General features: G+C 38.2%; 1 protein-coding gene across 1 annotated transcript in view; it reads right to left on the bottom strand.

The window, feature by feature from the left end:
- Window positions 1-13086, bottom strand: part of LOC149312850 (putative ATP-dependent RNA helicase DDX60) — an 87622-nt gene that overhangs the window by 8137 nt on the left and 66399 nt on the right. Inside the window, exons 28-35 of the mRNA XM_089525518.1 lie at window positions 12575-12724; window positions 11144-11248; window positions 7373-7574; window positions 7074-7099; window positions 6431-6535; window positions 3272-3413; window positions 1790-1911; window positions 1384-1531 (exon numbers count right to left, since the gene is read on the bottom strand). Coding sequence (XP_089381644.1) covers window positions 1384-1531; window positions 1790-1911; window positions 3272-3413; window positions 6431-6535; window positions 7074-7099; window positions 7373-7574; window positions 11144-11248; window positions 12575-12724 — 1000 coding nt within the window. The remainder of the gene's footprint in view (window positions 1-1383; window positions 1532-1789; window positions 1912-3271; window positions 3414-6430; window positions 6536-7073; window positions 7100-7372; window positions 7575-11143; window positions 11249-12574; window positions 12725-13086) is intronic.

The raw sequence follows: 13086 nt of genomic DNA, 5'->3' as shown, positions 1-13086 counted from the left end.
TTTGGTAGGGTCCTGAGGGACCCTGAGCATTCCCCCGCAAAATGGCAATTTTTTTAAAAAAAATAATTCCTTCCATAGGTTCTTGCACAGCTATGGGCAAAGTGCAGCCCATGCATGTGACCCATGGGATTCTTAAATGTGACCCTAGAAAGCCCCCAAAACTTAACTTTAAGCAATTGATTTGTGTAAAAACTACCCAACAGCTGCCCGATAATGTGACTGTTTGCTTTCCTTAATCCCTAGAGCCCCCAAATCTCCAACAAAAACCCAAAACACAAGATGAATCAAAACTGGCCATAATAGCAGCCAGAAGTGACATTGCTTCACTTTGGGTGTGCCCAAATGTGCCAGTGCTGCCCATAAGACAAGCGTGGAGAGGAACATGGCCTCTGCCTCCTCAACAGTTTGTTGCTTGTTGTTGTTCTGTGCCTTCAGGTTGTTTCTGACTTATGGCAATCATGGTGTTTCCTTGGCATGTATGTTCAGAGGGGGTTTGCCACTGCCATTCTCAGAGGCTGAGAGGATGTCACTTACCCAAGGTCACCTGGTGGTTTTCCATGGCCCCTGGTTTTCAGAGTCATAGTCCAATGCCCAAACCACTACACTACACTGGCTCTGCCAGCCTTATTCTAGGACAAGGTGACTTCCAGTTTAGGTTGTCTGAAAAACAGCCTCTCCTGATCTTGAAATTTTCCCAGTGGCCAGTACTCTGGTCCATCCCTGCTTTTAAGACTGCTTTTCAGCACTTTCAGCTTATTTTCTCTTTAGCTGTTTCATTCAGCAATGGGGAACTATGCGGGTGGGGGGGGGGGGGTCTTCTCCATGGGCCTCACTTGCACCTCCACTCCCAGAAATACTCCTTTTGGAGGCTGTTGACAGTGTGACTCAGGGAGGTGAAGGAAAGTTTTGAGGGGCAACTTGGAGCCTTTCGGTTTCACTTTCCCATCCATATATTAATTTCACATTTGCATTTAAATTTTCATTTAACCAGACAGATTTTAAGAAACATTGGAGTCCTTTATGAACTTAAATGGTTACAATACATAAAATTCTTCCAAGAAGTGTTTGAGATTTACTGGGAAGCAAAACTGGATTGTTTGTTTACCTCCCTTTGGACTACTAAGAATCTTGACTTTGCATTTGCACATTATTTCAGGATATACTAGGAAAACATTGTTGCACTGGAAGTACTTTAACAAAATCTTTTAGCAATATTAGAAAATAAGTCCTTTTGCAAAGAGGCTTTCTTCCATTACTGGGTGTGCAAATTTAGCATTAGCCCCTTATTTAAGGTTACTTTGGTTTTTAATAAGGTATTACAATCACAGGGGTAGGAATTTCAAGCCTACTCAAATTCTATGAAACTTAATATGTTCTGTTTACCGAGTTTTGAAAGAGGAAGTTGATATCTTTTTCTGTTGTTTGCAACCGTGGAAGCTGTCAGTAGAAATTGTCCAAAGCTCTCTTCTACTTTATGGTTGTATTTATCTAAAGTAGCTGCAAAATCTTCAGGGAGCTCCTCCAGGAATACCTAAAGGCAAAAGAATCTTTGTTGGAAAGACAATAATTTTCTACCTTACATTTAATCCCCTTTTCTTTTCAGTTAATAAATGGAAAAGAAATTGTAAAAAATAATCCTATATGCACTATTTGATTTTAACCGCTGGAATTACACATTGCCTTGATTAATTCATTTTGCCCCCCTCTGTTCACCATATTTAATATTAAATAATAATATTTAATATTCCTAAATTTGTTTATTATAGTAAATAATCAGGTTTGATCTTACCTTTGATCTGGAAATTTTCTGTTTGGATCCAACAACAGCAGCAGGCATATATTTTCTTCCAAAAAGGTGTGCTAATACCACAACAAGCTTTTCCATCACTGCCTCAGAAAAGACTTTTGTTCCTGTTTGAATGAGAAAGCTATCAGTTTCAATCTGTTTTTGAAAAAGTATATACAATAACGTTTTCCTTCAGTAAAACTAGGAGGTAAGCAATCCACCATCCCTTTGTAGACCCCTAAGAACCACACCTAACAGAAAACCCTTCTAGAACATGTTTTGGGGACCCCCTCCCCCGGAACCACTGGAATGGGAAACTGCCAGTGTCTGGATAGGCAACACATATCTCTGGACTTCATAGGATCACACACCCCTGCCATACCCAGGGGTGTGTGGTCCTATGTGGTCCTAAAAAAACTATATTAAAAAAAATTAAACTCAGGATTTGTCCAAGCACTCTAAGGGTGGAGTGTGGCAATATCAGCACCTGTTGAGACCCCAGGCCATTTTTGGCCCAATAGAAGCCTTTTAAAATCAGGAGGTAACATGAAAGTCAATTTATGTAAAAGACCCCTTCTACGTCTAAAACAGCCCTTGGCGGAAAAATTGTGAAATTGTCCATGTAGGGGTATTTTTTTAAAAAAAATTTAAACAGTCCAAACATGGGAAATCTACTCCCCTCAAAAATGGCCTGGTTGGGGGACGTCATGCAGCTGATTGGGCTGACTTTACCCACTCCGGTGATTGTACATGTCCAACAATATAATGTCAAATGTAGACCAGAATAAATTCTACACTACTAAAGATGGCAATTTTTAAAAGTTACTTTATAAAATCATTTTCTGGAATCATCTACTTAGTGTGCAAGTATGAGAGGGATGCACATGGAGGGGTGAATGTTAACTCCAGCTTTTTTACACATGCACACACACATCTCTCCATATCTGCACATCTGTATTCTAATATTTAGGTTTTTCCATATGGGTGTGTATAATAGCTGAGAAATATGAAAATTATATATGATTAAGTACCGTATATACTCAACTATAAGTCAACCTTATGTACAAGTTGAGGACAGGTTTTGGGGGCAAAATTATGGATTTTGTTATGTCCCTTGGATAAGTCGAGGATAAAATGTAGGGACATGCAACAAAGGATCTAAAGTATGAAGCAAAGAAAAGCAATGCCAAAGAACCTATGAAATTATGGCAGGCATAACTGTTTTGGCTCACACTAAAGGCTGGATGGAAGAGAGAGTGGAGGGAGGTCAGTGCTTCCAGGACAGATTGCACTCTTGCCTTTCAGGGGATGGTTTCCTTTTAAAGTATACTATTTACATTGTTAAAGTATAGTACTTACCTTGACCCATTGATAAGTCAACCTAGGTTTTTGGGGTTAATTGTTTGACTAAAATTTCTAGACTTATACATGAGTATATACAGTAACTTGTTTAACTAGCCACACAAGTAGTGTTCTTAAACATACCTTTGTGGATTGGAAGACACAAACTGTAAAATAAACCTCTGACAAGGAAGGTTGCGAAGACAAAATTAGAAGGTTCATGATAATTCAACTGGTTCACAAGTCCAGGAAATCCCATAGCATTGCCTTTTCGATCTACATATCCCTAAAACATTAGAAGAATATATAAAATGATATGGTTTTCCTAAGGCAGCTTTGTGTGTTGGATTAGTCTGAAACTTAAATCTAAACCTGAATTTCTTATGTTTAAACTCAATACATTATTCAATGCATAAAATTATCTGAGTGCCTTATTGCATTTCAAAAGTAAGATGAAAGGCAGTGAGACAGAAGTGATCCCTGGCTTATCTTCCTCACATGATATTGTAGCACTTCCATTTTTCCCTCCAGAAGGAACCAGTCGTAAATGTGTGGCTCTTGCCAAACAGATTTTTCCAGCAGGACAAAAGCTATGCATTTATAACTATCTCCCTCAGGAATAGAATGGACGTGCTTTGTAGGCATGTGGGAAGATAAGAGAGAAGCCACTCGTCTCACTGCCTTTCATCTTTCTTTTAAAATGTGAAAAGGCCCTAGGTCATATATCATTATAATGTATAAATACGGGTTGAGTCTCATTTATCCAGAAATCTGAAAATCTGAAATAATCCAAAATCCAAAATTGTCCACATGAATGGCTGTGTTACACCTTTGTTTTCTAATGGTTCAGTGTACACAAACTTTGCTTCATGCACAAAATTATTTAAAATACTATGTATAAAATTACTTTCAGGCTACGTGTATAAGGTGCATGTTTTGTGTTTAAACTTGAGTCCCATCTCCAAGATATTTTATTGTGTATATACAAATATGCCACAATTTGAAAAAAATTCAAAATCCAAAGCACTTCTGGTCCTAAGCATTTCAGATAAGGAAGACAACCTATATGCACATAAAATCAGCACCTTTAATAGCTCATATGAAATAGCCATAAAACCTAGAGTGGCTCCTGTAAAACCCAGCATGAATTCACTGTCACAACAGCAGCCAACAGTGACTGACTGCCTCCAGCACTGAACTCCTTAACGATGACTGTGGCCACATAAGTATTGGAAAACTACTGTATATACTCATGTATAAGTCTAGAAATTTTAGTCAAAAAATTGACTCAAAAAACCTAAGCTGACATATCTACGGGTTAACGTAAGTACTGTAGGTACCATACTTTAACTCTTATTTAAAAAGGAACCATCCTCTGATGGAAGACAACAGTGCAATCTGTCCTGGAAGCACTGATCCCTCTCTCCTCTCTCTGACCCATCCAGCATTTAGTGTGAGTACAGTTATGCCTGCTGGAATTTTGTACATTCTTTGGAATTGTTTTCCTTTGCTTCCTTTATATTCTTTGTTACATGTCCCTAAGTTTTACCCTTGACTCCATGGATCATATCAAAATCCATAATTTTGGCTCCCAAACCTGTTTTTGACTTATATATGATATCAACTTATAGTCAAGTATATACAGTAAAACTTGCAAAATGTGGTGCAAGTACAGAACATGGACCATATTCTGCAAATTCTAGTATTCTAATACTTATATGGCCACAGACACTATTAAACAGTTCAGTGCTGGAGGTAGTCAGTGAGTGCTGCTTTGTGACAGTGAATTCATGTTAGGTTTTACAAGAGCCACTCTTAGGTTTTATGGCTCTATATTAGCTTTCTACAATCTGGTCCTCTCCAGATGAATTTGGATTACAAATCCTGTCAACTTTTTCTGGTGGGGTTTGTGGACCTATAATTCAAAATACCAGGTTGGAGAATAGTTTTATGATAGCCTTTTGGCTGAAGGGTGGGATATAAATAAATAAATAAGCAAGCAAGCAAGCATATCAGGAGCACTCGGTAAGTGTGATAAGTTATGTATCGGAGAGGTGGGAAATTTTTTATTATTATTATTATTTGTATTATTAATGGAAAATGAAAAAAGAGATCTAAGTACAGCCTCTTTTACCCATGTTCTCCTACCTCTTACATTTGTGCCAACAAACTTCCTTTAGGACATATATTAATGTAAGTTTCTATAGGCTGGATAATGTTACCCAGTGACCTCCAGAATCCACCATCAAACCTCCATAATATGTGCCTGGAAGACAAAACACTGCTGTGGCTCAAGTGTGGACAAAGTGTAGGCCAGTAAGGCCATTTTGCAATGTCCCAATAGAGCCACACATCAGTTTTAGCCCTTAGGGCCACCAAGGCTGTGAGCTGATTTCTTAGCTATTGTGGCAGAAGACTCTGCTTATGCCACCACTTACTTCAAGAAAGGACAAACGTGAGCCCTATATAATCCACCCCACACTCTTAGAACATCGGGTAAGAACCTATTGGAGATAGCAACCTCTAAGTATGTTGCTACTTCGCAAAGAGCATTTTCAACAATAGCTCCGAGAATCTGGAACAGTCTCCCTGAGGAGATCTGCTCGGTGACTTCATTAGAAACATTCAGAAAAGCGATTAAAACCGAGCTTTTTAGACGAGCATACCCCACCTGATATGAATACCCCCCTGGATATGAATGAATTGTCCTGTTTGTGTATGATCCCTGCCTTGTTTGTTGATGCTATTGTTACTGTATGTTGTATATTTTATTGTTTTTAGCTGCTTTTAATTGAATTTTTATGTAAACGCTTTGGCTTTTTTAGTCTGTAACTCCGCTTCGATCCACCGGGAGAGGCGGGGAAACATAAATTATCATTATTATTATTATTAGTTAAGAGGCTATCATAGCTATTTGTTCTGACTTTTTCCTGTATAGTACTAACATAATGGTAGCCAGTACCCTAAAGTGATATATGTAAAATCTTTATGGAAACAGTGTAGTGTAGTGGTTGGAGTATTTGAATAGGCATCTGGAAGATTCAGGTCTGAACTCTCACTCAGCCATGGAAACCCACTGAGTGAACCTGGATAGGTCATTTACTCTTTCTGCCTCAAATGAAGTTAAATCTCAGATGACTGAATCTTTTCAAGATAACCCTATGAATTGGATTCAATTGGAAGGCAAATAGCAACAACAAAAATGTTTGTTGGGACATTATAAAGTCTTTGAATGTTGCCACAGTACACTGAAAATAAGTCAGTATCATTACTGGTCAAGAATACTGAAAGTTGAAACCTTGCCTCTTTGACAAGAAACTGTAAAGAAAAGATGAAATAGAGTTTCAACATCTTCAGAGTCCAAGGTTCTTCAAAGGATAGAAGTGAATTCTTCAGTAATGACATCACCTTTTGGCAGCGGAAAAAAAGAAGCTTTTATTAACATATTTAATTACTCCTACTATTTCCAATAGAGATTCTCAACCTATTACTGTTTATGTAGCCAAATAAACACTGAACATGACCAGACTCAGTGGAAGCCCAGGTTTTTCAGAACTACTTTTGGCTAAGATCAAGTAGAGATCACATCCTACCTATATTTTATCTTTACAATGGGTTTTCTTAGTTGTGGTAACAGTACCACTGATATCAATACAACAATGTTCAGATTAGGACAGAACAGCCACTCCACAGTTCACTCAGTAAGAGAAGCACACACTGACTAGAAGAAGTGAATGGAAAGCAAGATTGCTCAGCTGATGATATCCTTGGGTTTGGGTAGATAGATTACCATATGAGAGGGGCAGATCATCTGACCCACAAACCTCCTCAATTTGGAGGAGAAGGGGAAAAGAACTGTCTGAGTACCATCAAGGAAGGAAAATTAAATGCTGAAGGTGTGTGAGTAACCTCTCCAGAAAACTACAATCTATTGAGACCTACCTACCATCACATGCATGTTTTGCTTGGAGCCTAGGTCAATCACAGACCATCCAGAACAAAGTGAAAGACTTTAATGAGGCTCAGAATGACAAATAATACATTCAATATCACATGCAGTTAGTAATAAACCTGAACATTTATTATTAATTTTAAACATGAACCCTGAAAATGGGTATACCTCAAAAGTTGAAAAAATAGGTTTGATAAGTTTCTCAGAAAGATTAGAACTGGATCAGTTACAATTAAATGTTCTGCAAACTGTTTTCCTCATATAAAAATTAGTTTTCATAGAACACAGGTTACCCTTTTTTTTTGCACTGGTTTTGTCATCTGCTTTTGAAGCAAACAGCATAAGTCTCAATATCAGAGATGTTCTCAGAAGAAATTGTCCCTGAATATGGATTGTCTTTGATTTCATGAAACTCTCTATTTTGGAGAATGGAATATTGTAGAAAAATACATTTCCCACTGAGTGATGACCTCGTTGCCCAGTGCGTCCAGACATCTACAAAGAAGAACTGTATTTTAAATATTGTTCACATCTGATTTTAAAAAAAAAAACCACCTATGGAGACATACTCCTGTTTTTCCACTAGTACAAGTAAAGAACAATGTACAGAGAACCTCCATATATACAAGACAACAGGTTAGGCAGAATATGCATATGGTTGCAGAGCAAGGCGTATCCTGTACCATGACCATGTCGAGCACGTAGTTGTAACAGACACTACTTTTTCACTCTATTGTTTCCATTTTGACATCAGGGAATGCAACTATACTGTAGAAATAATGCAGTTTGACACCACTTTAAGTGCTGTAGCTCTATCCTTTGTAATCCTGGGATTTGTACTTTTTTACAAGGTCTTTAGTATAAACAAGTGCAAATGGTCCTAAAGGATACCCAGCCTCTTACAAAGCTAATTCCCCCAACAACTTAAATAACATTGATATACTTGGGGGGGACTCAACTTCCATTCCCCCACCTTTTTTGGGTAGCAGTGCCTCACAAAATTACAAATCCCAAGATTCGGTGGGATGGAGCCATGGCAGTTAAAGTGGTATCAAACTGAATTATTTCTACAGTATAGATTAACCCCAGGATTTGAGCCTTTGGTTTTCTTTTTGCACAAAGTATATTTTCTTCAAGGATATATAAACAGTTACAATTTTGCTATGCACTGCTGTGGACTTATATATCCAGGCCCCCATATGTCAGCACCATTGCTAGACAACTCTTGCTGTTCTTACCATAGAGGACTGTGTGATTCCAGATCATGCACCAAGGATTGGATGTTAAGTAACCATAACCACTGTGTGAATCACTGGAACTGGGAAGTTTTATGATGATGTTATACTAATTTAATTTTACACTAAAATAATCCTATAGTCTTTCATTTGCATTTAGGCTCAAGGAAAACATCTCCCTACATGTTTTACAACAGCTACAGGTCCCAGGTTATAGGTACACAGGTTTGTAAGCTGTTTTATGCATAGAAACTATATCATATTTCATTTCAACAACACACTACAGTCATCCCTTCCGATTCACAGAGATCCATTCCAGAACCCCCCTTGAATCAGAAAATCCACAAATATTGGAGCCCTATTGCTTTTAATGGCTGCACACGGGCTGTGAGCATATGCACCATTTTGTCCGTCCTGACTTCCCATCTGCAGAAATTCAAAACTGCAAATGGGAAGTCAGCTAATACAGAGGGACAACTGTAGTTTCTTAAGTGAGAGTAGGGGCCAGTAATTTTCTTGATGCCATTCAAAGGAAAAAATTCAAAACCTAATTTCCTTCTTGTGAAGAAAATACCCAGTCTAAGGACCCTATTGCATGGGGTTAAAAGAGCAGCTTACCTTTCCCAAATTCAGTGTTAGTTCGGGAGGCAACCAGTTCTTATCACACATAAATCACTGCCAAATCACCACCTGGGTCCATCTTGGAAGTAGCCCAGGTTGTCTAAGCTGCTTTGGCAGCCATTTTTAGAAGTCGGAAGCTTCCTTTTTTGAAAAGGGGCCGTGGAAGCGGCTTAGATGACCTGGGCTACATCTAGGATGGACCCAGACAGTGATTCGGCAGCAATTTATGTGTGATAGGAACCAGCTGCCTCCTGAATCATCACTGAATTCAGGAAAGGTAAGCCGCTCTTTTAACCCCATGTGATGGGGTCCTAAATACAGTTTTTCCTTGTATTTATTAAACATATCTGAATTTAGATCCAAGTATGGAGGGGTTGCCTTTTGTATTAGAACTCCTAGGATCCAATCCCATGGCCATGTTGGCTCAGGGATTCTGGGAGTTGCAAGTCAAAAAGTAACTTTGGAATATATGGCTTGGATTTTATGTATTAATTAGGGCAACTGTGCCTGTTCCATTTAGACCTCATTCTCTCCTCATTCAAAGGCTTCTATTTTCATAGCTAGTTGATATGAAATCACTGATCTGGAATAAGAGATCATCCCTCTTCTGAACAGAGAGACAGCATGTACAAGGAGAGGAACTGCTACAGTGGCTTTTGGTATTTTGGAGGAGGACACGTTCTACAAGCACTCAACTTTTAGAAGCATATAATAGTTAGCAAATCACAACTCTTTCAAACTCACATTTTGATGGGCATCTTTTTGGAATGTATAGTAGGGGATGTATTAGATAGCCCTTGGGGTCCCTTCCAACTCTGTAATTCTATTATTATTCTATTGAAGGGGTTATTCACACTGTGAAAATAATCCAGGATTAATCCAGGTTAAATCTCCATTGTTCACACACATCCCAATCATACCTGATTAAGTCTGGGGGGGGGGGAGGGCTGTCAAAACACCCACTTAATTCAGAATAATCCATATCAGGGTTTTCCCTAAGTTTTTTTTTTTAAAGATCTGCATTGTTAATAGTGTGAATAACCAATGCAATTAGACCCAAGTAGACCTGGGATAAAACACTACATGCCTTGAACATGTTCCAAATGCATTCACTTCGTTGACTCCATTTTTATTCAAATGTTTGCACGTGGGAGCAACCAAATTTGCAGAGATAAGCAATGATGCAGTTCCATAGTGTGAATAACAAACCCAAAATATGTGAGTAAAATGATTCCCATTGTCACACTAAAAAAATGATGTCTGAATGACCCAAAAGCAGTTATGATTTTGAGGACTGAAAGCCATGAAAAAAATCTGTCAGGTTACTTGGTACAAGACTTAGTAAACTTCTACATATATACTATCCTACATTTCAGAGAAAGGAACTGGCAAAACCACCTTGAGAATTCCTTGCCTAAGAAACCCTGTGTAATTCATGGGATAGCCTAGGTCAACAGATGACTTGAAGGTGTGCATGCATGCACACACACACACACACACACACACAGAGGGGACATAGAAGGGAAGGATTTTGACATTGAGACATAAGCCAAAATTTTATCTGTTTAGAGAATGGAAAGAACTTGTGGAGTATCCCTGCTAGCATGGCCACCAGTCATGAAACTAAGTCACATCAAAGTCTAAACCACATTTGAGAGTTGGTGTGCTATAGTGGCTAGAGTGCCTGACGAGGACCAGGGAGAAACAAGTTCAAATCTTGGATAAGCCATGAAGCTTGAGGTTCTGGGTGACTCCATTATCTCTCAAAAACAGCTTACTTAGGAAAGTTGCTGTGATGATAAAATGGAGAAACAACTATGCATACTTCCTTGAGTTTCTTTTAGAAATGTTGTACAGAAAGACAATGAATTAACAGATTTGTAAAGAAATTTCTGGTGCAGAGTGGTGGTGGAAGTCATGAGAGGCAGGCTGATAACCAGTTGGATGCTAGAAGAGGTCATGTGAATAAAGAGCACTGTTAATGCTCTGATGCACTCATTCCTTAAGTGATAAGAGTAGCTCCCATATGTATCACTTGTACATACAGAACTGCATTTCTGTTAAAGTGAATTTATAATCTCTAGACCTCACATGGAAAGCTAGATAGGAAACAATTATGTGGCAACTGTAGTGAACTAAGAGCAATCACATAATTAAGGAGTTATAAATTTGAGGGGGGGGGGGAAATAAGCATATACATGTCAGTACCCATCTATAGGCCAGAGGATCCAAATACTCAGAATCCTGTACAAAGACAACAGATTTACATGGCGTGTTGATTCCTAAAGCAAGGGTCCCCGTAGATGTCAGCACCTGTAAGGAAAAAAATCAATTATTAAAAACTACCATGGAATAATGGCTATTAGCCCTAATCAGGGGAGTCACATGTGAAAACCCAACCTACTTTAGTGTGTTCAGCAGGAAGTTCTGAAACAGAATACCCAGTATTTTGGTAAAACCTGCAATCCATGACATTCCAAACTCTTTACTACACAGACAGGGTATCTAGTCCATGGAGGATTCTTAGCATAATTCAGAATTTGTAATGAATGTTAGTCATTTGGGCCTACTGATAAACACTGGTGCAGAGGTGAGAATCATGTGGCCCTCTAGATGTTGTTGGATTGTATATCCCATGATTCTTTACCACTGGCACTGCTGGCTATGGCTTCTGGGAGCTCTAATTCAACAAACATATGATTCCCACCCTTACACTAGAGCTAACTGAAAGGATTCACAGTATAGTGGGCCTACCACATTTGCAGGTATTAGGGGCATTAGGACCCCCATGAAAGTTAAAAACCTGCAAATAAAAAAATACCTCTCTAGGAATCTCTAGATCCTCCAGCACAACTCTATGGCTACCATCTGGCAGAGGTTGATCATATAATGTGTAGGTCTGGAGGACCTACAAATGCCTAGAAAAATGTTTTTCTAGGAATCTCTAGGCCCTCCAATCTAACTCTACTGTCAACTTCTGGCACAGTCAGACCAGAGGACCCAGAGATTCCTAGAGAGAGCAAGTAAATCAACTCTGCAAATAATCAAATTCAAAAAAATCAAATCTGCAAATGTGGAAGGCCAAATGTAGTTGCAAAGTCATAGGAAATTAAGAAAATATTTCATTATTTCACTATACAGTTGGCCCTTCTTACACACGGATTTTTTATACACGGATTCAAGCATACACGGTTTGAAAATGTTCCAAAAAAGTATAAATTTACCTTGATGTTCCATTTTTTATTAGGGACACCATTTTGCTATGTCATTATATTTAATGGGACTTGAGCATACACGGATTTTGTTATACACAGGGGACCTTGGAACCAAACCCCAGCGTATAACAAGGGTCCACTGTATTTTAGCTTTTATATTACAAATGAATTTAAGAACAATATGAGTATTACAATAACTTTATTTATTTTAATCGTATTAAAATACTAATAGAAATAATATAGCTATAAAGGTGATGAAAAAAATCAATGTTTTTATTAACTGCGAGAAAGCCCCACTGAATTCAATCAAAAAGATTTCCAACTTGACTTGTAAAGGATTGAACTGTCAAAGCATCTGATTTTTTTTTCTTTTTAAACCGCTATTATAATATGGAATTAGAGAATTTCTGGGCAAATAACATACCTGGATAAATCCTATTTTGAAAAGCATCTCTACAAGTTGCTTCTCTTTATATTCCATAAAGGCATGATGGTACCCTATCCCTCTTAGGGCCAGTTCCTGCAGTTCTCCAGTTGTTGTGAATCTTGCATGATTAAGTATCTTGTGCAAAGCCTTAAGAAAATGACACAATATAAAGTTCATATAATGCTATCATTCTTTACAATAGGTTGGACCCAGACTAGTTAGTCAAGCTTTGACTCCATGGAAATCCGTGAGGCAATGTGACTAACTTGTCTCATTTATTTCAGTTCTAAAACAGAAAGATCCAATTCAGAAGTACCTCTTTACAACATTTTCTGCAGAGATGTAGCTATTTGTGTCAGAAATTGGCTGTTTCTTTAAACCACATGCATGTATGCAAGAGCAAGTAGAACACAGAATATTGATAAATTTATATTTTTATTCCCTTGAAGCATGGTGCTTGTTCTTCATTTTCTTTGTAACAGGGTTGATTCAAGAAACAGCAGTCCCAT

Source organism: Sceloporus occidentalis, unplaced genomic scaffold (assembly GCF_023333645.1).
Source record: "Sceloporus occidentalis isolate IW3139 unplaced genomic scaffold, rSceOcc1.0.p SCAF_5, whole genome shotgun sequence".
Classification (NCBI taxonomy): Eukaryota; Metazoa; Chordata; class Lepidosauria; order Squamata; family Phrynosomatidae; genus Sceloporus; species Sceloporus occidentalis.
Note: the sequence above shows the minus strand (reverse complement) of the source record. Positions and strands in the feature narration are given on the sequence as shown.